Here is a 27,915-nt window from a genome sequence, read left to right on the forward strand (position 1 = left end):
AGCGTTGTTTCTCCACCAGTCGAGTCGGGGTCGCCGGGTGCAGTGTTGAAAGTCTCACGCTTCTTGCGGGGATTGCAGGGGTCTTTAAATCTGCTCCTCTGTAACAAAGTGCAGTCTTTTTGGAGCAGGGCCGCTGTCCTCGGGAGTTTCTTGTTTTTCTTGAAGCAGGGCAGTCCTCTGAGGATTCAGAGGTCGCTGGTCCTGGGGAAAGCATCGCTGGAGCAGGTTTCTTTAGAAGGCAGGAGACAGGCCGGTAGGACTGGGGCCAAAGCAGTTGGTGTCTTCTTTCTTCTTCTGCAGGGGTTTTTCAGCTCAGCAGTCCTCTTCTTCTTGTAGTTGCAGGAATCTAAATTCATAGGTTCAGGGGAGCCCTTAAATACTAAATTTAAGGGCGTGTTTAGGTCTGGGGGGTTAGTAGCCAATGGCTACTAGCCCTGAGGGTGGGTACACCCTCCTTGTGCCTCCTCCCTGAGGGGAGGGGGGCACATCCCTAATCCTATTGGGGGAATCCTCCTTCTACAAGATGGAGGATTTCTAAAAGTCAGAGTCACCTCAGCTCAGGACACCTTAGGGGCTGTCCTGACTGGCCAGTGACGACTCCTTGTTTTTCTCATTATCTCTCCTGGACTTGCCGCCAAAAGTGGGGGCTGGGTCCAAGGGGCGGGCATCTCCACTAGCTGGAGTGCCCTGGGGCATTGTAACATGAAGCTTGAGCCTTTGAAGCTCACTGCTAGGTGTTACAGTTCCTGCAGGGGGGAGGTGTGAAGCACCTCCACCCAGAGCAGGCCTTGTTTCTGTCCTCAGAGAGCACAAAGGCTCTCACCGCATGGGGTCAGAAACTCGTCTCTCAGCAGCAGGCTGGCAGAGACCAGTCAGTCTTGCACTGAACAATTGGGTAAAATACAGGGGGCATCACTAAGATGCACTCTGTGTGCATTTTTTAATAAATCCAACACTGGCATCAGTGTGGGTTTATTATTCTGAGAAGTTTGATACTAAACTTCCCAGTATTCAGTGTAGCCATTATGGAGCTGTGGAGTTCGTTTTTGACAGACTCCCAGACCATATATTCTTATGGCTACCCTGCACTTACAATGTATAAGGTTTTGCTTAGACACTGTAGGGGCATAGTGCTCATGCACATATGCCCTCACCTGTGGTATAGTGCACCCTGCCTTAGGGCTGTAAGGCCTGCTAGAGGGGTGACTGACCTATGCCACAGGCAGTGTGAGGTTGGCATGGCACCCTGAGGGGAGTGCCATGTCGACTTAGTCATTTTCTCCCCACCAGCACACACAAGCTGGCAAGCAGTGTGTCTGTGCTGAGTGAGGGGTCCCTAGGGTGACATAAGTCATGCTGCAGCCCTTAGAGACCTTCCCTGGCATCAGGGCCCTTGGTACCAGGGGTGCCAGTTACAAGGGACTTACCTGGTTGCCAGGGTTGTGCCAATTGTGGAGACAATGGTACATTTTAGGTGAAAGAACACTGGTGCTGGGGCCTGGTTAGCAGGGTCCCAGCACACTTCTCAGTCAAGTCAGCATCAGTATCAGGCAAAAAGTGGGGGGTAACTGCAACAGGGAGCCATTTCTTTACAACACGTACCTGGGAAACAGGAGAATTCATAACTGACACATATGTAAAGCGTGATGCAGGCAGCCAGACATCACTTTCATCCAGAAGCAGTTTCTCTTCAATGTTAAACGTCCTTAATATATTTATGAGCCTACAATTTCTATATTGTAAAACGTTGCTGTCTGAAATACAAGAACTAGCTAAAAATGTCACGCATTACATGGGGCTACTTGGCTGATTATCAGATAACTTCTTAGCTGCCAATTGCCATATGAAAACTCAGAGTAGATAAACTTTCCACCAATCTTGTTTTTTTTTTTTTTTTTTTAACGGACAGCAATTTACATCATTCGCTGGTTGGGGGGGGGGGGAGCTTCCTTATAAAGTAAATCACAAATCTACAAATCCAGTGCGTTCTTCGTTAACAGTCGCCGGTTAGTTGAAGGTGACTGATTCCAAGTAACCAGTTAGAAATGTTTTTCTCGCTTTTTCTTTCACTATATAAATATGATGTTCTAGGGAACAAGGAGTTATCTGCTAACATTCCTAAAATGTATTCGTTTTTTCATACGTCTCTGTTTGCTCGGCTGTCATGCTCACACCTGCAGCTCGATGAGAGTTTACCCCCTTCCTCTGCTGCTCAGCTGTGCCCACTTATAAAGAGGAGGACGGACACTAATTGGGCAGGTCTTCCACAATCTCAGTGGTGTTTGTTTTTCAAGCTATGGTTTGCTGCTGCTGAACACATTATTACATAAGTGTGCTTGTAAGTTAACATTTATTTATGTCTTTTGTATTTGTCTCCCGATATCTTCCGAGCTAACTGGGTGGCCGCCCTTGGTTTGTTCTGACGGATATTATGGCAGAAGGCACCTATCGTTTCTTGTATGCTTCCAGGGCGGACGGCTGCGCTTGGCCGCAGAGCAGTTGCTGGATACTTACTTGTTCGATTCCGAAAAACAGACGTGCTGTGTTCTGCTACATTTTATACGACCCCTCATTGTCCCTTTCTGTCCACTGAACACTATTTACAAGTTCTTATCATTCAGAGAAACCTAAAGAGCATCTTTACTTTACTGTAGTATTTTCCTTTATGACTTTTCACTAAACTAAAATGTAATTCGAAACAATTCGTAGTAAATGCTTTCAGAATGTCAGTGTTCTTATTTCAACACCCAGCACCTACCGTCGTACTGTTCTTCGCAGTGACTTTTGGTGAAAAAACATCATTAGCCGGATAATGAAAGGAGTGATTATGCAAACGTGTATATTCTTTCGCTTGGTTCAGTGCGCGCGAGACTGCTTATACCCAATTGACAAACCATGTCCTATGGGCGTGTCTTACACCATGTTTAGCCGTGTTTTGCAACTGAAAAATCCAAGCCTAATTTACAAAGCTTTTATCTTGGTAGCTACGTTTTATGACCTCCTGGGTGTGCTATTCCCAGACTCATAAAGGATTTCGTTCAGCTTTGTTATGATTTGTAAACTGTACACAGGAAACGAGGTGTGAACCGTGCTCATGGTGTTCTTTTCTGGGTGTATATGAAATCCGAGCACCAAGAGCTTCCTTCCACCCCTCGCCTGTTTTTTGGCGTGATCAGTGAAAGGATGTCTCCTTGTCCTCAATTAAGAACACCCCTAGTGCAGTAATACCAGTTCGGGAAATTGCAGTGAGAAGGCAGTTTCTTGTTGTCTGTTTCTGCTGAAATGAAAGGCCTGTCATTTCATAATTGGATTGACTAAAAATTATCAGATGATTCTGTCACTGAGCAACATGTTCTGGCCCCGTCTTTTCTTAACAAAGGATTGCTTTCATTCGTGTGCATTCGGTTGTTGAAGAAAAGTTTAGGTTTGGAAAATGGTCTCCCTGCTGAGTCATCCCTTAGCCTTACACTTTTTCACCTTCAAACCAAAATCAAATTTAGCACAAAAAAATCCAGTTTAAATGCATTTAAAACCCCAATATCGTAGTGCTTTACTGACCAACGTTTACTGGTTTTTAGTAGCATTTAAGTTTTTCTCTCACTGGAATGCTCGCCTCATTGTCTAGCATGTCTTTTAGTCTACTAATGAACATATATTGATAATCTTGCACACCTAACAGACGAATGTCTACACATATTCATGAAAGACCTCTTATTTCGCGCATACCCCCTTTCTTTCATATAACTTCAGCACCTTTACCAATCTAGTATGGTTCCTTCTATTTATGTATAAAATGTGCTTAATTGTAACTATTTCGATTACTGTTGTCATCGAGTTTCTAACATAGTTTTATCATAATGATTAATTGTGGCTTTAAATCACTTACAATGGCAAGTAAAACAAAAAAATATGGCTTACTTACTACTGCTAACCGCTCTCCTGCTAACTAGACATTTAATTTCATTTGAGATTACATCGTGACCCATCGTCGTATGTATGCTGAGCACTCTTTGGTGCTTAATCACACAAATTGTAGGTATACCTGTTGTTCTCCACACTAACAAAATTACACGACTCTTGATCACCGGAGACGCAATGATTTTGCTTCGGTCTTAAATGTAGCAATTCTAATGCATTCTGGGAGATGCAGTCGTGTTTGGAATCAATTGGTCTCAAACAGAATATTAAATGACGGTGTTTCCCATTGGCAGTTTTAAACTGCGAACTGTCATTGCATCGTCTAAGCAGTGAACTCCTCAACTCGCTTTGGGAAGGCATAAATGTGGGCACTGACTCTCTAATCCACTGGAGTGGATTAAGTACTACTCGTGCAGTAATTCTTCGGGTTCACGTAAATGCCTCTGGGAGATGCCCCTAAAATTACAAAATGATTATTCAGGGCTATACATATATTGTGGGCCAGATTAACAAACAAACTTTTATGTGTGTAAGCATAGTCCTTTCCAGTATTCACAAATCATTTGTTTATAACTTTGCTGTAGACTCCACACTCAGGTGGAGAATGTTGCACTTAAAAAAATAGGAGAGGCATATCTTTTTATGTGAGGCGTTCTCCGCCTGGACTGTGTGTGGATGGAGTCACTGCAGTCATAATGTTTCTGTTAAATCGTTTGTTTGTGAATAACGAATAAGAGTAGAATGTGGCCCATTTAGTACAAAGTGAAATAACTATATCCTATTTGCGCTTTTATTATTGGGGAGCTTAACACTTCGGGGGTAATTCACAATGGCGTTTCAGTATTTGAAGTAATAGTACTTCAAATACTCCACTCCAATACAGACTTTAGATTCCGCCTTCTGGACAGACTTTTCCTCCACAACATGCTCTAATTTTGAAGGTAAAATCAATTATCATATTAAGATTGAAATTCAGCCAGACTGCAGCTTCACTGGTATTTCTTGGTCTCAAGTTGTGGCTGACACCCTATGAGGACCCTTCAGCTTAATTTGTAGGATTTCACAACCTCAGTTGAAGTGGTTCGTTCTTCGTCATGGATCAAATATTTCAACACTTATGTTAATGGAACTTGGCATAACAGGAATTCTATTTTTTAGTAATTGATGGACTTTCAGGAATATTTGGAACAGTCCAGATTTTTAAGGACGAAATGTGTGGGTATAGTAGAGTTTTTAGTTTCTATTCTCTAGTTTGAATAGATGCACTTTTGTCATGCAATATCTGGGATTTGTATACATTTTCACTTAAGTATTTGAAGTTTTACTGAGCGTTACTGTAGGAGGCTGGCCTGGCTTATAGTGGGTACCTGATGGTACTTACACCTTGTGCCAGGTCCATTTATCCCTTATTAGTAGTGTTATACAACTTAGGCTGATAGAGGTAGCTATAGCAGAGAAGCTTAGGCTGAACTGGGAGACATGCAAAGCTCCTATTATACCACTTATATCATATAGGTACTATATCATAAGAAACATAATACTCCGGGTTAGTAAAAATAAAGGTACTTTATTTTAGTGACAATGTGCCAAAAATATCTGAGGATATACTCCCTTAGGAGGTAAGTAAAATACAGAAAAATATACACACAAACCAAAATCAGGTAAGTAAAACAGTCAGAAAGTAGTGCAAACACTGTAGAATACAGTAGGATGCAATAGTCCTAGGGGCAACACAAACCATATACTCCAAAAGTGGAATGCGAACCACAAACGGACCCCTAGGCTAGTGTAGTGTGTAGAGGGTCGCTGGGAGTGTAAGAAAGCACTAAGGGTGTCAAAGATACCCCACCCCAAGACCCTGAAAAGTAGGAGTAAAGTGATACTACTTCCCCAGAAACACACTAAGCTTGTGATAGAGGATTCTGCAAAGACCACAACAGACTGCAAAGCACTGAAGATGGATTCCTGGACCTGAGGACCTGCAAAGGAAGGGGACTTAGTCAAAGAGTCATGAAAGTGTCTGGGGGGGGGGGGCAGGAACCCACTAAACCCCGGATGAAGGTGCAAAATGTCTCCCTCTGAATGGAAGAAGCTGAAGTTTCTGCAACAACGAAAGGAGCTAGGAACTTCTCCTTTTGTGCAGAAGTTGTCACACAGAGTACTGGAGGATGCAGCATTCTTTCCTTGGAGAAAGACTACAAATAAGCCTTGCTAGCTGCAAAGGTTGCAGTTGAAGGAAAAGGGTGCTGCCCGGAAGGACCAGGATGTCGCCACTTGGGAGAGGAGACAGGGGGGGGGGGGGCTCAGCAACACAGAGCCCATGCACAAGAAGGCAGCACCCGCAGAAGTCCTTAAACACAGGTTCAAGAAGACTGAGCATGATGGTCATCTCAACACTACAAAAGACGGTCCCACGAAGCTGGTGCTCAACTCAGCGAGTTGAGCAATGCAGGATGGAGTGCTGGGGACCTGGGCTATGTTGTGCACAAAGGATTCCTTCAAAAGTGCACCGAAGCCCTAGCAGCTGCAGTTCACGCAGTGCCCAGGATTACTGTCTGGAGAGGGGAGGCAGGACCTTACCTCCTCCAAATTTGGACAGTTGGACCACTGGACAGTCTGGGTCACTTGGGTCCACCACCTGTGTTCCAGGGGCCATGCTTCTCAGGATGAGAGGAGTCCCAGAGTACCGGTGACATTGAAGTTTGGTGCCTGCTTGACCAGGGGGAAGATTCCATCGACCCACAGGACACTTCTTCGTGGCTTCCAGTGCAGGATGAAGGCAGACAGCCACAGCGCATGCACCACCAGAAAACCGTCAAGAAAGCTGTCAGGATTAGGTGCTACAATGTTGCTTGTCATCTTCTTGCTACTTTTGTTGCAGTTTTTCAGGCGTCCTGGAGCAGTCAGTGGTTGATCCTTGGCAGAAGTCAAAGAGGGGTGCAAAGGAACTCCGGAGAGTTCTTGCAAGTCACCTGAGGAAAAGCCCACAGGAGAGAACCTAAATAGCCCTCAGAGGAGGAATTACCACCTAGTGAGGTAAACACCTATCAGGAGGGGTCTCTGACGTCACCTGCTGGCACTGGCAACTCCGAGGCCTCAATTGTGCCCTCACACATCTGGATTCAAGATGGCAGAGGTCTGGGACACATTGGAGGAGCTCTGGGCATCACCCCTGGGGTGGTGATGGACAGGGGAGTGGTCACTCCCTTTCCTTTGTCCAGTTTTGCGCTAGAGCAGGGACTGGGGGTTCCCTGAACCGGTGTAGACTGGCTTATGCAAGGAGGGCACCATCTGTGCCCTTCAAAGCATTTCCAGAGGCTGGGAAAGGCTACTCCTCCCCAGCCCTTATCACCTATTTCCAAAGAGAGAGGGTGTAACACTCTCTCTCTGAGGAAATCCTTTGTTCTGCCTTCCTGGGACTGGGCAGCCCAGACACCGGGAGGGCAGAACCCTGTCTGTGGGGTGGCAGCAGCTGCAGAGAAAACACCAGAGAGCTGGTTTGGCAGTACCCGGGGTCCATGCTGGAGCCCCGGGGATGCATGGGATCGGCACCCCAATACCAGATTTGGCATGGGGAGGGGGACAATTCCATGATCTTAGACATGTTACATGGCCATATTCGGAGTTACCATTGTGAAGCTACATATAGGTCAATACCTATATGTAGTGCACGTGTGTAATGGTGTCCCCGCAATCACAAATTCCGGGGAAATGGCCCTGAACTATGTGGGGGCACCTTGGCTAGTGCCAGGGTGCCCTCACACTTAGTGAAGGCTGGGTGCAAAGTTACTAAGTGAAGGTTAGAAATATAGGTGACTTATAAGTTACTTAAGTGCAGTGTAAAATGGCTGTGAAATAACGTGTGCATTATTTCACTCAGGTGGCAGTCCTGTGTAAGATTTGTCTGAGCTCCCTTTGGGTGGCAAAAGAAATGCTGCAGCCCATAGGGATCCCATGGAACCCCAACACCCTGGGTACCTAGGTACCATATACTAGGGGATTATAAGGGTGTTCCAGTGTGCCAATTAGAATTGGTGAAAATGGTAACTAGCCTATAGTGAGAATTTTAAAGGCAGAGAGAGCATAAGCACTGAGGTTCTGTTTAGCAGAGCCTCAGTGACACAGTTAGTCACTATATAGATACACACATTCAGGCCACAAACTATGAGCACTGGGGTCCTGGCTAGCAGGATCCCAGTGAGACCGGCAAAAACAAACTTACATACATGTAAAACTATGGGTAATATGCCAGGCAAGATGGTACTTTCCTACAGTTACACGTTGATACTGTGCGCACGTACTAGCTTGAGAGGCTGAAAGCTTCCAGCAGAAGTTAATGTGCTTAATATAACTGAATTTCAAATGCCCCTATTTTGTTGTCATAATTGTTCAATGGAGTATAGTTGCAGCATCATTTGCAGTTAGACAATGCTTTTGTTACAGTGAGCTCTTATGCATGCTGCAAATATATATATATATATAATTTTTTTTTTTTTTTTTTTTTTTTTTTTACATTTTAGATCTGATACTCCATTTCGCTGTATATCAGTGAAGTGCTTTCAGAGCTGGTTTCAAGTGGTCATGTTTGAAAAGGTTTAAATGCAGTTTGGCGCACCTTTGTTTTTTTATTTATAAACTTAAAATGCACACAAGGAGCTCTTTATGGATTTATACTGCAGGACTACAGCCATCCCATCGCATTTAAATCCAGTGAGGGTTTCAGAAAGATTGAGCATGCTTTTTAAACCTAGGGTAGCATGTGATTTTAATAAACATTACATAATTTAATAAAATATCTATAGTTTAAATGCATTTTCTTTGGTTTATATCCCTTCATAAAGTACTCCAAAAGGGCAGTGGCAATAGCCATGTTTCATATCATGTGTCTGAGGTCTAGTACCTCCACCTATGGGGCACTGCTTGCAGCCATGCCCTCTAGGCAAATGTAGCATTCAGAGATTATTCCTTTCTACAAAGTAGCTGCTGTGTACGGTCTGCTGACTTTATTTTCCAAGTCCCGAGCCCACAAAAGACTGCTAAACAAACCAAGGGATCGAAATAGTCCTATTGCTGTGTGTTATATTTGCTTCCATCAACCCTGTATACAAAGAACTTCTAGAGCAGCCGACCAGAACATGGAACCAAAATCTGACCTCCATAAAAGTAAAAACCGTGTCGGATGTAAAGAACTCGCCCTGTTTTTACCTCCTGTTCCACCACCAAAGCTGCAGAAATGTTTTTGAGCAAGACTCACAGATTTAAAATTTGTGTACATAAAACTCATCATGGTTCTTTGAGTGCTTAATTTTAGTTAAGTCAGCCAGCTCCTTTACACAGTTCACTTCTTAAGTGTACGTTTTGACACAATTCTTTGTTGTCATAGAATAATTTCAGGTGGCTCTTTACCTGATCAAAAACACCCCTTGCATTTACATTATGCACCTGTTTTCATGCTTGGATTTGTCTATCCTTTTCACAGTTCTAATGCTGTGAACCTATCGAAGTTTAAAAAAAAAAAGAAAGAAAAAAAAAAAAAACACACCTGCAAATGTGCTATAACCAGCCTGATTGGAGGTGGGATATCTAGAGTGAGCCTTTATCCAAAAGTGTAGGAGGGGTGGTATTGAGCGTTATTTGGAGCCAGCCCCTTTGACACGTACTCCCAGCCAGGAGAAGAATGACAAAAAATGTTCTCTTGGACCCCGGAATGGCCCAACAACACTTTGTTTTGCCCCTCTCCCTCGGTTTGAAGACCTCTGGTCTTTGCAGTGCCCTTACAAATCATCCCTTTTGCATAAAATGAGACATTTAACTGTCACTGTTTCATTTTTCAAAGCAGTGGTCACAGGGCTTGAAGAGAGGACACCAAATGTCATAGGGATACCCCGAGATGACGAAACACGTGTTGGCTGAGATTGCTGGTCAAAAGAAGGGGCTGAATTGGCCAGGAACAAACTTTCAACAAAAATACAAGACTGCTTAAAGACTGTATATTGTATTGGCATGTGCCCTAAGCTGTCTGTTTGCTTGCCAATCCACCGATTTCAGTTGGGAGTTGGGTGTATCTTCCCATTTAAGTGCATCACTTTTGAAGATATTGATTTTACTGCGACTGTTTGTATATTCTATGAGTGCATGGTTCCTATAAAACAACCCGCCTTCTATTACTTGTCAACTCATGCATTTATTGTCCCTCTAGTTTGATTTGTGAAGCTATAGCAACATTGGACATGAAATGTAATTGTATGCAGCACTGCTTGGCTGTGAAGTGTATATAATGTTGTTAAGAAGCTGATGCAATGGTTTTTAAACATGCCCGGTGTGTGTTGTGCATAAGGCATAGCAGCAAGAAATGTGGGGAAAAAAATCTTAATCGTAGTTAATTTGTAACCTTTTTTTTGCCGGACACAAGAAATTGACATCCTATGAAAGGGCAGGGTAACTAAACAAAGTCCAGTAATTATCTATGGGTTCCCTGGTTTGGAGTGCAGCCAGGAAAACTAAATAGGCTAAAAAACCAAGGCTTTTTACTGAAGCTCTTTCTCTTTCTTTTTCTCTCTCTCTTTTTCTCTCTCTCTCCACACTTTGTGATAAGAATTTGACCCTTGCTCCACCCATTGGCCTTTAGAAAGCAAGGATTTGCCGAGCCCAGGACCCTTTCTTCCATTGTTCATTGATGTGTCATGTGGTAATGTTGTGAGAAAATGCTCCTTTTTGCTGGTCACCCCATCCCCCTTTTTAGCTGATATTTACTGAGGATTACTGGCTAATCTCCCCTGTTAGCATATTCAACTCTCCTGTAATATCATATTACATGGTGTGAAAACTACACCCATGTCATGGAAAGTTCAATGTCACCTGTGAACTGCTGCACTTTTGTGCCTTTGAGTTTTACCAAGTAATCCGTGGCCACAGGCCTACCAAGGGAGCCTGATTGCTGCATTCTGACCTGTCAAAATAACCCTTTTGTCAGAGGAAAAAAACAACTTCTTTTAATTACTGAATGTCAACCCTAAGTAGGCAACAAGGTAGGGTGCCTATTATTTAAAGTTGGGTATGTAGACCTTTTTAGGTCGAAATGTCCTTGCATTGAAAAGTTTCCCAAAAGCTAATTTCACTGTGGAACATGTCTCCTATGAAGAAAAGTAGTGTAAAGCTGAATATATTAATTTTGCTTACAATGGTTTGTGCCAAGGTATAAAGTTTTCAGCCACCGTTTCTCCTTTTTTGATATTTATTAAAAAGTCCAATTACACTTTGAAGGTGGGAGTTGGACTTTGCCCTTTCTGCAGGGCCATCCATTAACTCTTTCCATGATCCTCCTGTTTTCTAAACCTATTTTTGTTAGCTTTTAGGACTCTGCATACTCTACCACTGCTAACCAGTTCTTGTGCTTTCTCCTTTAAACATAGTAGAATTGCCTTACAACTAATTGGTTTATTTGATTTACATGTAGGTCTCTAGAGTGCTACTACATGTACCCAGGGGCTTTAAATTATATGCTACAGTTCACCCTGCAGCACTGATTATGCAGTCCAATTATGTAGCCCTGTAAACCATGTCCCAGGCGTGCCATGGCAGCCTGATTGGGCACTTTTAAATTGTCATTTCAACTTGGTAAAGTAAACTTTGCCAGGCTCAACCCTTCCTTTTTAATACAGATGTCACCCCTAGGGTCTTCCTGAACAGCTAAGTGGGCTTGGCGATAGAGGCTGGCCATGTACTTTATTACTTGTACCTGTCCTGGCAATGAAACTCTTAAATCCACTTTTCACAGCTGCAAGGCCTACCTCTCCCCTAAGATAACATTGTGTTTCCTTTTACATTTAATACATCATCATTTTCATTTGGAAGCAGGTAGACTGGGTGAGTTTGGTTCATACAGAATTATAATTACAAGCAGTGTTTGATGGTTGTCCTAATTCTGAAAATGGCACCTTTTTAAATATTGCCATTTTCTTGTCCTGGCCATGGGCAATATGACTAGGTGTAGCTGGCAGTTGGTCTTTGTGTCTGCTTCCAGACAGTGAGACAAAGGGAACATAGGTGTTGGCAGGATGGGCCACTCTCACTCAATGAGGGGACAGAGCTGTCACCTACCATACTTGTACATCACAAAGACCTTGCCTATACACACAAAGGTTAGTCTTTTGGTGATCCCCCAGGCTAGATGTGGCCAGGGAGCAGTGGGGTGCCTCACACGTGGGCGGGGGGAGGAAACCTTAGGAACCTTGTCCTACTTCAAACTGGATGCCAGGTATAAATAATGGACCCTTAGACCCAGCTCTTCACTATACATCTGGACCTGTGTAGGCTCAGGACTGCTTTGCTGTAATAAGGACTGCCACTCTGCTGTCCACCTGCCTGAGTGAGAAGGGCTGAACCTACATCTTGAACTTGGGACTACCTGAGTGAATTCAAGGGCTAGCTTGCTGGTTTCCTGATTAGCGCTTCAGGGACAGACCAGCTTCAGAAACTTTGATTCCCATTACCTGGACTGTGCCAAGGAAGCCTTGCCTTTCCAAATGCTGTTGCCCCAGTCCAGAGCCCTTGGAAGTGGGCCTGATTGTGCTCTGCCAACCCAGCAATAGCCACACAGATCCCACTAATGATGAGGCAGGGGCCTTCAAACCTCCACATCTAAACTGCTGCACAATACATCCCTGATGCAGGACCGTGCATCACAGCTTCCTCAAACTGCTATTGTGCAATACATCACACCAGGACCTCTCATTACTTGGGCTGCGAGGCACGTCTTCAATGCGGTACGCCACATCACTCTGCTACCAGGATTTAAGGTACTTTGTAAAGTGGCCTACTTGGGTCCATGTAACCAGTCTGAGTGCCATTATGTTCGGCTTGACCTTGTGACATTGTCCCAGTCTAATGCAACAAGATAACCCCAATTGTCACTTTGTGCTTTTTTATTTCTTTTATGGTGACAGTTGTTCTTGTGTTTTCACTTTACTACTGTTTGAATTGCTGCATACATATCTAGACATTGCCTGTACATTAAGCCTGATTGCTCTGTGCCAAGCTACAAAAAGGTTGAAAACAGACTAATGCAAAGCTTGCTTTTGACTTCTCCCTGTCGAGGATGGTGGTTGCTGCTGGAATAGGGTTTTACCCCCTCAACCAGTAACCACATTTCTTCTAGTATGTTTTTGATTAAATAAAGGGAAAGTTACTTTTAGATACCATTCCCTGCTTGAAGGTCCTGGGGTCTAATTTGAAGTAGCTTGCTAGCAGCTGCCCCTGCCAGTGTTATATCTTACTGATGTGTCAAAATTGCCTCCAGGGCAGTGTTGATGGCTTAGATCTGATGACTGGATCAACTGGAGGTGATGTATGCAATACCATTCAGAAAAGAAATAACCTGGAGGATTTCAGGATATTATTTTACTTAAAGCAAACAAGGGTGAGACCAGTCCATTCACAATCACATGTAAGGGGAATCTTTCAATATGTAGCTAATTGACCACCATTTCAGTGAGGGGAAGCTGATGCCAGAAACAGTTTTGTGAAGTTGAGGAGGATGGGACTACTTATTTACTTAGTGTTAGAAATGGGGTTTTTGGTCTGCAGTCAGGTTACCCCCTGTCCAAACAAAAGCCCTCACTCTAGTCAGGGTAAGTCACACACAATCTAAGATTATCCTGTGCCCACCCTCTGGTAGCTTGGCACGAGCAGTCAGGCTTAACTTAGAAGGCAATGTGTAAAGTATTTGTGCAATAAATCATACAATACCACCATATAGCACCACAAAAATACACCACACAGTGTTTAGAAAAATATATAATATTGATCAGGATAATTGTAGGTCAAAAAGTATAAAGTTGCAATGGAAAATTGTAGAAATATAACAGAAAAGTGATATGAAGTGTCTTAAAGTCTTTAGAATATAAACAGTCTCTTTCAAGCACAAGTACCTGGTTTAGCGTGGAAAAATCTCCTCAGAGGGCCACAAAGGAAGAGGTGCGTGGAAAAAGGGTGTGTGCGTCGATTTCTCCCCAACACACACGGACTCGCGTCGTTATTTTACACGCGGGGAAGTCGTGCGTCGTTTTCCGGCGCGCGGACAGTCTTTCTGTGGATCGCGGGGATTACCAGATGTCCCGGGTCTGTGCGTGGATTTTCCTGCTTGTTCTCCGGCTGCGCGTCGGTCTGCGGGGCTGCACGTTGAAATTACGATCTCACGGCAGGCGTCGCGTCGATTTCTCCTCTAGAGGTCGGGCGGCGTTATCCTTGCGAAGCCGTGCGTCGGATTTTCGATCGTCCCCAGAGCGTCGCGTCGGTCAGCATCGGAGTGCGGTGTTTTTCTCGCCGCGAAACAAGCTGTGCGTCGAAATTTTCAGCGCACGGAGCGTCCAAGTAAAAGAGAGAAGTCTTTTTGGTCCTGAGACTTCAAGGAACAGGAGGCAAGCTCTATCCAAGCCCTTGGAGAGCACTTTCACAGACCGACAAGAGTTCAGCAAGGCAGCAGGGCAACAGCAAGGCAGCAGTCCTTTGTAGAAAGCAGACAGGTGAGTCCTTTGAGCAGCCAGGCAGTTCTTCTTGGCAGGATGTAGTTTCTGGTTCAGGTTTCTTCTCCAGCAAGTGTCTGATGAGGTAGGGCAGAGGCCCTGTTTTATACCCAAATGTGCCTTAGAAGTGGGGGAGACTTCAAAGAGTGGCTAAGAAGTGCACCAGGTCCCCTTTCAGTTCAATCCTGTCTGCCAGGGTCCCAGTAGGGGGTGTGGCAGTCCTTTGTGTGAGAGCAGGCCCTCCACCCTCCCAGCCCAGGAAGACCCATTAAAAATTCAGATGTATGCAAGTGAGGCTGAGTACCCTGTGTTTGGGGTGTGTCTGAGTGAATGCACAAGGAGCTGTCAACCAAGCCCAGCCAGACGTGGATTGTAAGGCACAGAAGGATTTAAGTGCAAAGAAATGCTCACTTTCTAAAAGTGGCATTTCTAGAATAGTAATATTAAATCCGACTTCACCAGTCAGCAGGATTTTGTATTACCATTCTGGCCATACTAAATATGACCTTCCTGCTCCGTTCAGATCAGCAGCTGCCACTTCAACAGTGTATGAGGGCAGTCCCAATGTTAGCCTATGAAGGGAGCAGGCCTCACAGTAGTGTAAACACGAATTTAGGAGTTTTACACTACCAGGACATATAACTACACAGGTACATGTCCTGCCTTTTACCTACACAGCACCCTGCTCTAGGGGTTACCTAGGGCATACATTAAGGGTGACTTATATGTAGAAAAAGGGGAGTTCTAGGCTTGACAAGTACTTTTAAATGCCAAGTCGAGGTGGCAGTGAAACTGTACACACAGGCCTTGCAATGGCAGGCCTGAGACAAGGAAAAGGGGCTACTTAAGTGGGTGGCACAACCAGTGCTGCTGGCCCACTAGTAGCATTTAATTTACCAGCCCTATGCACATAAAGTGCACCTTACTAGGCACTTATAAGTAAATTAATAGTCCAATCAGGTATGATTCAAGGTTACCATGTTTTAAGGGAGAGAGCATATGCACTTTAGCACTGGTTAGCAGTGGTAAAGCGCGCAGAGTCTAAAAACCAGCAAAAATGAGGTCAGAAAAAGAAAAGGAGGAAGGCAAAAGGTTTGGGGATGACCCTGTCAAAAAGCCAGGTCCAACACTTAGGCATGCAGCTGACTGGCACATAGGCTCCCTATGGTGGCAGAAGGCTTGTTCCATCTTGTATTTCCCCTAACCTGGTGCAATGTGGGATAGTTTGCAGGAAAGAAATGCGATAGGGTGGAACATGTGTGCAGGATAACCCCCCCCTCCTCCACCACCACCAGAGCTATTTCCTTACTGTTTAGGCTGTGTCTAGGAGTGCTAACTCTCCCTACAATCACAAGCGAACCCTGTAAGGCTGGCATCTTTCCCACAGTTCATCAGAATACATGACCTCTAGAAGAATGGAAGAGGACAGAACACACTGTCTAAAACCTATGAGGAGACCTGTAGGGGCGAAAACTGCTCTCACTGCTATCTAAGCAGACACTGATTCTAAGGTCCGTTGGCTGACCTGCTGAATAGCTACAGGGACCTCAAAAATGGCAAGAGGCCTTTATCTAAGAGTGACCAGTGACTGCCTACAGCTGCATGAGAACTTGATCCCCGGAGTGAGCCCTGACCCCTCATTTCTCTCCCTGAGGTGCCGGGAGCTTTAATGGCGTCCAGGAGGACTTGGGGCAGGATTACGAGGATGGCAGCCTCACCACCACCAGCCTCCTGGTGGTGGTCGGCTGCCATGGATGTCTGACTGCCATATTATGAGGTTGACAAGCAGACCCCCCCCAACCTACCACCGCCCCGTCAGGATCCGTGGTCCCAACAGGCCAATGGCAGTCCTGGCTTTAATCAGCCAGGGTGGCGCTAAACTCTACGTCACCCTGCTGATTACAACCTTGTTCTCCGCCAGCCTTTTCATGGCTGTCTGACCACCATGAAAAGGCTGGCAGAGAACATATGCAGGGGGCCACAGGTGGGTCCTTGCCCAGCACCTTTGAAATGCACACTGTCTGCACGGGAACAATGCTGCTCCATCTTTCCCACTGGACTAATGGGCAGGAACTGTTCCCGCCTGTCAGCCAAGTGGGAAAGTTGTAATAGGGCCAGTGAGTCTGGCGGTCGAGTTTTCTGACCACCAAACTTGTAATCGGGCCCTTATTCTGAAAAATGGTGGACTTCTGGACTGTAGAGGACATAGATAAACTGCCAAAGTAATTCCACCCAAGGGGTGACCTCAGATGGCAAGAAAGTAAGGTTGGCACCACTCTGAGCTTTCTGCCACGTGAAAATCCAGTTCTTTGGACCCTTAGGCAACCTCATTTGACTTTAGTGTGACTTTCCTAGATACAGCATGCTCTTTGCCAAGATTCTAAGAAAATTCTTAGCTCCAATAAAGTCTATGGGCCATATTACAATAATGGCGGTTCTACAGCCAGATTGCCAATAAAGCGGTACAGAGGATGCCGGCTGCCTCCCCACTGCTGTACTATGATCATGCTTTCGGGCTGGCCAGTGCAGCAGCATTGGCTCTCCCTGAGAGCCAAGGCCAATGCCACCTCACTGTTGGTGCCACCAGCACACTCGGAATGGGCATGGTCTGCCATGGCAGGCCATGCATATTCCGAGTGTACTGAAGGGGAGTCTCTCCACTGTCCACGACATGGTTACAGGTGGTGCAGGGCATCCTCAATGGTCCCATCTGCTTTTGCTGCCGGCCTTGCCATGCAAAGGCAGGTGGAAAGACAAGTTGTGAATAGCATGGTGGTGCCAACATTGGCACCGCTGTGCTTGACTATAACCTGCACTGCTGCTAACTCGTCAGGATCCTGATGGTGGTCCTGTAGCAGTACGACCCCCAGTATCCTAATCTGGAGGTTGGGCCACCAAGAATGCTGCTGTCGGACTGCTAGTATGAGCATGGCGGTCCGTGGACTGCTGTACTCTTAATAAGTCCCTAAGTCAGAAGGAATAATTATCCAGCTGAAAAGCAGACTTCCCTGGGGACAAAATATCGACTTTTTATCCTCCAGTTTTTCCTGCCAAAACCAGTGCTTCAGCAGGACCTCATTTAATATCTATCCTACTTTGAAGGGACTTTGTCAGATAGAGCGTGCTGCTTTGCCCCTGTTTGGCCTTGACTAATTACGGAGATTATTTCGGAAAGTAAAACTGCCCAGGTTGAATCTGCATGGTAAAGCTGCCCCTCACTCCATCACAGTCAGCCTGACTTCTCATAGAGATCCTGGGTATATGTGGCCAGTACTTTCTATTGGCACTTAACTTTTAATTGGTGTGTTAGGAGTTTAAATATTTATCTCTGGTTCCCTCTCATTCTAGTTTTATTATTTTGGTGTCACTGTATTAAATATATCTTTATTGATTGGAGTAGAAACTTTATTGTGCTTTTTAACTAACCAATATGATACTTCTAAATGCTTTACACATTTTGCCTAAGTTTGTAAGGTGTATCTGCTCTGTACCATAGATATCATGGGTTGGGCTCAAATTTAAACTATTGAAACCTGCTTTTGCTGGACCTAAAAAGTTGGTGATCTTATTGCTTGTGGTGGACTCATCTTATTCAATTAATAATTCACTGTCATGCAGTTGCTTTCATAGGTCCTTGGGTAGTTGGAACCTGCTAAAGGTTGTTTGTAAAGCGAGGCCTCCTGAGCAGTTCAAAACCTTACATTATGCATCAGGAAATATTTAATTTTTTGATACCGCAAAATTTTAATTTTGCATGGTAAAATGCTTCTTTGCCAAGCAAAGTTGTCAATAGTAAACACACAATACTTTAAAGTCGGCGGGCTGTGACACTTGTGTTAACTTCTTTGTTTTGTGGTGGTGGATGTGCACCGTGTCCTACACTTCTCCTTGGGTTTGAGATGTAGATTCCATGGCTCTTGGAGTTGATTTTCTTTCTAAGTTTGTCACGCTCAAAATGTAAGATGGCCCCATTTGCTTCCTTTAGCAAAGAGCAGTCTGCTATCTTTCAGATAGCCGCAGCACTATTGTGTATACGATTTTTTTTATTTTTTTTTTAATCATATTTTAATTCAAATTTAAAAAGTACTAGACTGATTTATGACAAACCATAATGAGGCCCAGTTTATCTTCTGTTTACAATGTCCAGATCAGTTTACTGTAAAACCCAGGATAAATCACTATGGGGAATTTTATCAGGAAATGCAAGCTTTGAAACTTCATTGATAATTCTTGCCCACCATCAATCTGAATAGAGCTTTCCATGATCTAACAGTTCAAGCATACATTTACAGTAATGTGTCAAGCAGATGCTTTGATTGAAATCCATTTTGGTTTTTCATCCCACCCCCTCTGGGTCTATTCACCGGAGTATGGCTGATTGCTCCCAAGTCTATGGAATTTACCAATGTTCATAATCCCTAAACCTCGTTTGTATTTATGGTGGACAAAAGTTAAGGTTCCTGAGCAACTAAAACACTGGACAATGTATCAATCTCTCACCCTATTAACCGAGTCTGCTGAGCATGGCAGATCAATCGGTGTGTCTGAAGTGGGACCTTTCCTTTAACTGGTAACACACCGGCTACACCTAAAGGGAAAGCTTTGTAGTCTATGGTCATAATGGTGCAGGTTGTTAATAAATGTCCAGCCCTGTGCCTACTTGTCAAAGTCACTGGCAGTGATCATTAAGTGCTCTGGGTATCTTCTGTACTTAAAGCAAAGGACTGTATACCTTTCTTAAACGTCTAGAGGTGAGTTTAGTTTATTATCAAGTCATTCCAATAAACATAGACCTTAGTTGTGAACTAGTATAGCATATCACTGGAACTGGCCACATATGTTTTCTACCCAACTAGAGAATGTCTTTTATGCTATTTCTGGTGATATCCCGCGTCACAGAAAACGGTGTAACCAATATTGTCATAATGTAGGTTCTTGATGTTGTTCAATGAAAGTTGGACTCGGCTAGTTACTCCAACCACAGCTATCGTAATGGGCTGATGATATCAACATGTGTCTTGATGCTGTAATGGTTTAATCCAAAAGACTTCTGAAGCACATTTATTAAACTTGTAGCAATCATACAATAAATGCCCTTATTTCTGTGACCTTTTTAGATGTTTTTGGGGGCAACAGTTGAATAACACAGCTGTGACATTGCTCTAGTATAAATTCCATTGGTTTCTGAAGATGGTGCCAAGAGTCTGAAGCAGTTCAGAGTTATAAACTGTTGCTCCAAGGACCACTTTTGTAATGCTTATTTGTTACAGAATGCCCTTCATGTGAAGGCTCAGTGCAGTTGCTGAAGGGTTTATTTCACATGAAGTAAAGATGCTAGCATTTTCAAAACATACAATGTTTCCATCTATATAAGAATTGTTATCCACTTCAACTTGATCAAAATAGTGTTTTAATTCCTCTGTTCCCATTTCACTTGATTATGGGTTTTTCTCAAGTTGCTCAAATAAAAAAGAATATTGGGTTCACTTTGGACCGTTGCCAATGTGGCATTCCGAACGCCATATTATGACTGCGGTGATATCGTCACGGTCGAACTGCCAGATTTCATCTACATGATGGTCTGGCGGTGCTGGTCCTAATCCACCAGGGCAGCGCTGCCCTGTGGATTACAGCCTCCCCTTCTCCGCCAGCAATTTCATGGCTGTAACCCTGCCATGAAAAGGCTGGAGGATACTTGGTGCCAGGTTCCACCCCTGGCCAGGCCCCTTGCAATGATCACTGGCTGCTTTGCAGACAGTGAACATTGTGACAGGTTCTGGTGCACCCTACCCACTAAAGCATTGCTGCTGGCTCTTATGAGCTTGTACAGTGCTGTATGCCATTTCTCACTGATCCGGCGGGGAGACTGTCATACTGGCTGCAACCTACCCATTGGGACTTCGGTGGATGGGCTTTTCCCTCATAAGCCCCTAGGTCAAAATATCATCCCCCCCCCCCACACACACATTTCTCCTTGAAATGTAAACATCTTGTTAAACTTGTTAGTAAAATTCTGTGGTGGACCATTAACAATGTACACCTGTGTTTGAGGTTATATATATATATATATATATTTTTTTTTTTTCTTTTTTCAATGGACTGGTTCTGTATTTCCCTAATTTTGAAACCAACACGGCCTGGAGTAAGGTCATATCCATGCAGTCTTCCTTATGAAAACATTTACACAGCGTGTCTTTACAAGTTCAAATCTGCTCCAGTATGCACATAATGGCCACCTTTTACATATCTAATTTACTATTAGGTGATTACTTTTATTTTTGTTTCTGGATATTTTTTCTGTCTGTCCGAATCTGTGGACACCTGTTTGAGCCAGTGTTTATGTCAAAACTCAGTCTGTGCACCTAATATATTTTTGCTATTTTTGTTAGTGCAGATGTGCAAAACCCATTTATCAATGAATGCACCTTTTTTATTATGTAACATACCAAAGAATGTTAAACATATTGCCATACTTCTGGGTACAGATGACATAATGTGCATCAAATAATGAAAATGTATATGGGGATCTGCACTAATCGCAAACTGCTGCATGTGGCCTAATTGAATAGATGGAAACGTGCTAATGACGTGGCTGCTCGCATGCAAATAAAGGTGTGCACACGTATAAATGCACATTTATCATGAGGTCCCAACGTGAACTGGTGCTCTGACCAAGGTTGTCTTCTGAAAGTGCAATTATGCAGGTGGTAATTTGACAACCCACTTGCTCCAAGTTCCTGCCTGTGGCTAATGTTAATTAATCAGTTGATTTGTACTTAGTGACCACAATTTTATGAGAGGCTCAAGATCTGTGGAGATGTTTGTTTTCTTTGGAACTCTTTTTTTTTTTTTTTTTTTTTTTTTTTTTTTTTTTTTTTTAGTCCAGATTCTGCAAATTCTTCAAAGCTTGCCCTTTCTTCAAAAGAATATGTAAGATGTTTTCAGAGATACTGATGTGGTCTTTCATTTCTGAGAATCTCTTCGACTGAAGACTGTATATATATATATTAGAATTAACCATTCAAAACAAAAGGGAGGGGATAAAAACCATGTAGTTACAGGCCTAGTTAAATCTTGGTTTAACACCATAAATGAATGGCAAGATCTGGAGCATATTTGTTCTCCAACACAAGCGCTCTTGACACGGACGTAATTGCAGTGGAACAAAATATTATCTAGGCCTCTCTGCCATGTGTGTACTGGGATGCTTGCAGTAATTATTGTACCTTTTTCTATATATCATCCATGAAGGGCTACTTTCCTTTGGTGCATTGGGTACAGTATGTGTATGTCTGCTTCTGAACAAACTTCATACATCAGCTTCTCTTCCCAAATGATTTGTGGTGAGATTTAGATACTTTCATTGTTCTACAATGAATTCCTTTATCATGATGAATACCATTGCAATTGCATAGGAAAATTCAGGGCAGTATTCACAAATTGTATTTTGTAGTACTCTTTAATATTATAAAACATATTTCAAAATGCTGTCCACAAACTTGCATGGGGAAAACCTGTCTCCACTTCATCTATACTTCTTTGTGCAAAGATCTCCTCCCCAACACCAACAATTTCTGCAGTGTGAGTCTATATTTTAGTTAAAAATGTTAGTAGGACACGGGGGGAGTGGGTGTAAAATGGAAAATGCATAAAGGGGATGTGATTAGGGAAGAGTAAAGAGGTTTCAGAAGCCTCAGGGAGGGACAGCTACCCACCTACAAAAAAGTAAGCCTATCGGCGTTCACAAACTGCACTTCAATAGATACTAAAGCCACAAAGTAACTGGAGCACAGCACATGACTCACCCCTGATATTGAAACCATTTCCCTTTTGAAAATAATGGTTGGTGGCTCAAAATAAAATACATGGGTTATAATGTTGATTTTGAAATACATTATTTAAAGGAGTAAAACAAACCTAAATGTTAAATATGTGCTATTTTTTAAAATTATTTTTTAATGTAATTAAAAAATAACTGTAATATAAAAATTAATGTAAAAAATTTAGAATTATAAATGTACTTGTAAATAATTATTTACATTGCCTTTTAATAATACAAATTTAAACTTCAGTTTAGCTGGAAATATATTTCTTTAATTTAAAATTCAGGAGCAAAATTTATTTCCACTAACCATTTACTTCAAAATGAAGTTATTCATGCTGTAGCATTTTGAAAATTTATGGCCACATGTACAAAGCATTTTTGCTTTGGGGAAATGGACATTCAGGATGTTCTGACTTCAAACATGCTTTTAGGTATGTACAGCACAAATTGTGATTTTTGAAGGGGCATGTTGAGGGCATCTCTTCCAAACACTGAATCTGAATGAGATGTATGATTGTTTGACCAAATTACTGTTGTCAAACATTCACTTTTTGATGATTCCTTGAAATAGGTGGTAACCCGTCCGAAAATGGGAAGGGGTTCCCAGAGCATGGAAAAAAATATTTAGGAGCAGGCACTGGTCCCATGGACTTTAACTACAATACACCGACATTATTGTTAATTGCAAATTATTAATCCGCATCAGATCCTTTTTACTTTTTGTCAATATAGGAGAGATTTTTAATGCCACAATGTTTTCAACTCTGGCCATTATAATCACACCAATTTGTGACAATGTTGACTCTATGCTCATCGTACATCTGAATTTTTTTTTGCCTATTCGGCCTTACTGCTATTCAGGTAATAGACCACTATTTTACCAAATGTTTACACCTCTGTTTCTACCTCCCTTATAGCACTCTTGGGGTCAAGTGATACTAATACGATATTGTATGCATATGCAAAAATCTTGGTTTTATTTTCATTCACCACAACAGGGCTGATTAAGATGGTCTCCTTGAGCATGCTTAACTGAGCTGGATAGGAGGGGTGAACTTGGGTGTCCAGCTTTCTCCTTCTCGTAATCTGAATTGTATCTCATTCCCCCCCCCCCCCCCCATTATTTGCAATCTTGCTATAAGTTCATGATATAGTTCCTTAATAGCTGTGATGAAGCTGGGACAATCCTCTTTCTCTTGGGTACTGCCCATATATAATCCCAAGCCACCCGGTCAAAAGCTTTCTCTGTGTAGAGCAGATTCATAGTCATAGGTGTCTGACACCCCTGCTGTGTCTATCAAGGTGATTGCACATCTAACATGTGTGGTTCCTCTCCCCGGTATAAGCCCATGCTGCCAATTAGAAATCATTTTGCCTATGACCCTACTCAGCCTTGTCACAAATAGATTGGAATAAATCTGTGCCTCTATTAATCAATGAGGGGCCTATATGAGCATGGGGGGGGGGGGGGAAATTCCCTTTCTTCATGAATACTACAATGTTAGTAACTGTCAATGAGGGTGGGGTTGAGGGTCCTCTCTGGGCATCAAGAAAACTGTTAGCCAATTCCTTCGTCAAAACTGTATAAACAAACTGTATCAAATTCTTATCTGGTCCAGCTTCCTTAGCAATTGCTAGGGAGCTGAGTGCTAGTTTATTTTCCACGGAGGTAGTTGGAACATCCAAACCTGCCTGCTCCTCCACATCTAGCACCCCTCTTTACTATCTGTTACTGCTCAACATGGGCTGAGGGAAGTAGCGGATCTTCTTGACAGAGACTTGCAATATTCCTTTAAATACACCTACAATAGATTCTGGCATATTAACCACCTGACTGAAGTATTTTTCACTTTTTTATGTAGGAAATGTGCATATATTTGAGCCCCTAGCACTGCTGATATTGCTTTTTGTGACGTGGTGGCGCAAACCTTGAACTCATTTCTAGGAGGCCATGCAAAGGCACTTTGTGTGGCTTTGAATGGCCTCCATAGATCTGGAGTAAGGCAAGGCCACACATATCGATAAGTTAAATGTCTCTGCACAAGGGAGACTTTCCATGTGTGTTGCAGTGGATGTTCCCCCTATAGTCCCTATAGTGACAAGAGGTTTTAAACCTGATGATGCACCAAAATCTTGCACTTTCCCTAGGGAGGCACAATGATGAGAAATATTTTTATTTTCTTTGTTTTTTTCCTTTTTATGTGTGCTGCAAATCCAGTACTTTAGATTTCATAATGTGGTTTCCATATATACTTCTAGTTAAGTGGTCTGTTTAAAAATAAAAACATAAATGCAGTAATGTAATCATTATTTACCATGTTTTTTTGTTGCATGCCTAGTTTTAAAATAAATAAATGCAATTACTTAAAATATCAATGACCAGAGAAAACCTGTCTTAAAAGGAGTGTTTAGATATTGACAATCTGGTTCAACATTTTCATTGTTTTAGTAGAATGTTTGTCCTACTTTTGCTGAATCTACATGTTATGAGGTTAAAGGAATATGTGTTTTCTTTTCACAGAGAAATGGACCCTGCTGTTATTTCTTTGCCAGATGCCATCCGAAAAGATTTCTTAACTTGTAAAGTATGCTTTGAACTTTACAAATCTCCTAAGCTCCTGCCATGCTTGCATAGCTACTGCCTGCAATGTCTTCAGCTATTGGTAAAGAATGGGTCCATTCATTGCCCAGAATGTCGGCTCAAGGTGGATATAGAAGGAAATGTTTCCAACCTTAGGAGCAACTTCTTTATTAACAGCCTCCTTGAGGTGTTCAAATTAAAACATACAAAGAACAGAGATTGCACCTTGTGTTCTTCCACCCAGAAGTCACTGCCTGCCTCGTCTTACTGCATAGATTGCTGTAACTTTCTCTGTCAGACTTGTACCCAAAGTCACAGTGGTGAACTTCTTACCCAAGACCACAAAATTGTAGACACACGTGATGTTATGAATAAACATCATACCGCAGGGGCAAAGCTCCAAGAGGTGTGCTGTAAAGAACACCAGCAGGAACCCAGGAATTTCTTCTGTGACACATGTAATTTCGCTATTTGTAGGGTGTGTTGTCATCAAAGCCATATTCAGCATCACATTGTGGCAATGGGAGAGGCAGCCCAGAGGAGTAAGTCTGAAATGAAGAAACATATTGATTGGTTGGAATTAAATATACATAATATCCGTGAATGCAGGCAGAAAATGGATGAAGAATTGGAAATGTGTCAGACAGCAGATTCAAGCATCCGCCTGTATATTGGCAGATATGTGAAGAAAGCAACTGTGCACCTTCTAGAAATGCAGTCTACAGCTTGTGAAACATTGGACATGGTAAAGAAGCAGAACATGGAAAAATATAGGTCTTTGGAAAAGGTTCTACAAAGGCAAAGTGACCAAGCAATGAGTACTAAGGACTTGGTGTTAAAAGTGATGGAAATGGGAAAGTGTTATGACAAAATGTCTATGGAGGATATATTGAGAGGTTGGGTGCAGGATGTAAAGTTCTGTACTCCGGAAAAGCTGGACTTAGAAATTCCTAAACTGACCCTTCTTATAGATGAAATGGACATTTCTAGCATTAACCTCTTCAACCTAGAATACTCAGAGTTGCAGTCAGAGGATGCTGAAGAGTCATATTCTGAGGAGGGCAGTGTTTCAACTACAGACTCCTTTGCAAACAGTGTAAGCTCAGCTAATATCACATCCAATGACAGTAGCACCGAAACTGGAGACTCATTGCTTGTTGAAGATGGTGTAAACCTGGACTCTCTCCTGCCTGCTGAGGAAGGTGTAGATACTGTGACCACAAGTAACTGTTCAACCATGGAGGATTCCTTGTTCACTGGGGACTCAATATCATCTGGGGCGACCTCGGCCACCGGGGATCTTTGTTCCCCTGGGAACACTTTAGAAACTGAGAATACACAACCCAGTGAGAATGATGTGCCCAGTTTCAGCAGAACATTTGAGCAGCTTTCTAAGTCTGACAGATATGATTTCAGTGACGATATGTGGGATGAATGGGATGATGTGTATTATTTGGATTCTGATGACTCACTTGATGAATCAGACATATTTGACTCTGATTCATCAGAATGGTCCTATAAAAATGAATATGATTGGGTTGTCAACAGAAAGCCCCCACCTATAAATTATGAGGCAGAGTTTATTTGTTCTTTTAGAGTAAATCAGTTGCCTAATTCAGGCACTCCCAAAATCACTGGTATAGCAGTTTTAGATTCTGGGTGTGTTATCATGGCTGATGAAAAGAATGAGGATGTAAAAATATTCTCTAGGAATGGAAATCTTTCTAAACGGATTATTTTGCCAGAAGTGCGTGGTCAACCTCCCCCATGTGGCATCACTATTTGTGGAAATACGTTGGTTTGTTCTGCTGGATGTTATCTCATCTTTATGACTTTAAGGGGAAAACAGCTTCATAATGTCAAACTGCGAGGCCAACAGTCGCAGTATGCAATTACATCCTACAGATCTGACTATGTGGCAGTTAGTGAAGGGACCTGTTGCACCCTTGCATTGTATGAAGTGTCAGGCCACTTCCTAGGTAGAGTTGAACCTACTGGTTACAATGGAGGAAAATTTCTCTTTGTTGCTGTCAATAGTCAGGAAGTTTTCATAGTCTCAGACTTTTTTAACAAGACTATAGTGCTCTTTAGAAAGTCTGGAGATATTGTCAATGTTTTGGATACTTGCACACCATTGTTGAGAGAGCCATTCCATGTTTGTGTGGATGGGAATGATCATATATTTGTAGTAGACCAGGACAGGGTTCTTGAGTTCACACCTGATGGAGTGTTTGGCCGGGTTGCTTTACGTGCAGACAAAATGGCTGAATACCCCCGTGTCATTGCTGTAGATAATGATGGGTACCTCATTGTTATCCAAAAGAAAAATCATGCAAAAATATTCCACCTTTAAAATCCTAAGAAAATGATTCAATATGAAACTGTAGCATTTGGAAAAATAGTAATGATTGTAGGAAACTTTCAGTTCGGGGGAACTGAAACCTAATAAGAGTCTGTTTTGTGTTTGAGCATGTTGCTGAAGCTACTTACTTTGATCTACACAAACTATATCAATAACTATGCAGTCTTGTTTCAAATCTTTTTTTTTTTTTTTTTTTATTTGTGCAAGAAAATAGGACTGATAGTTAAGGTGGTTCACTGCCAACTAATAGGGGCATAGTTATGGCAGCCGCTTGGACCTGCGTACCAAGAACCTGGGTGCAGTGACCAATGTCCATATACTATTACAATGCATTATAATGACCTGGCAATTGTATTTATTTTTGTACAAAAAAAGTCAAGGTTTTGTTTACCTATATATTTCTAAAATATTCCTAGATTAATATATTTACTTTCTCTGTTATATTTTTCCATCTGACCTGTAAAAATTGCACTTTAAAAATTGTATTATTGAGTGTGTTGTGTGCTTCTTTTTCTGACATGGTGATTTGCATTGATTCACAGGACACTTGTATTGCATACAACCATGCATGGTTTTCCACAGCAATAAAAACATTTCTCATGATTTTGGTGTGCTTCTTTGTGTCTCTTGTATGGAGATTCATAATGCTCAAGAATCCGCATTGTTCTTTTGTAGTTATGTCTAGAACAAATTAATATTCTAAATA

At 42.6% G+C, this 27,915-nt stretch overlaps 1 protein-coding gene across 1 annotated transcript; it reads left to right on the forward strand.

The window, feature by feature from the left end:
- The first annotated feature begins 2,264 nt into the window (after window positions 1-2,264).
- Window positions 2,265-27,800, forward strand: LOC138249188 (E3 ubiquitin-protein ligase TRIM56-like). Its single transcript, XM_069203180.1, has 2 exons — window positions 2,265-2,338; window positions 24,788-27,800. The coding sequence occupies exon 2, from the start codon at window positions 24,792-24,794 to the stop codon at window positions 27,198-27,200; it is 2,409 nt and encodes an 802-aa protein (XP_069059281.1). The 5' UTR covers window positions 2,265-2,338; window positions 24,788-24,791; the 3' UTR covers window positions 27,201-27,800.
- Window positions 27,801-27,915: the final 115 nt, after the last annotated feature.

The sequence above is a fragment of the Pleurodeles waltl genome, chromosome 8, assembly GCF_031143425.1.
Source record: "Pleurodeles waltl isolate 20211129_DDA chromosome 8, aPleWal1.hap1.20221129, whole genome shotgun sequence".
NCBI lineage: Eukaryota > Metazoa > Chordata > Amphibia > Caudata > Salamandridae > Pleurodeles > Pleurodeles waltl.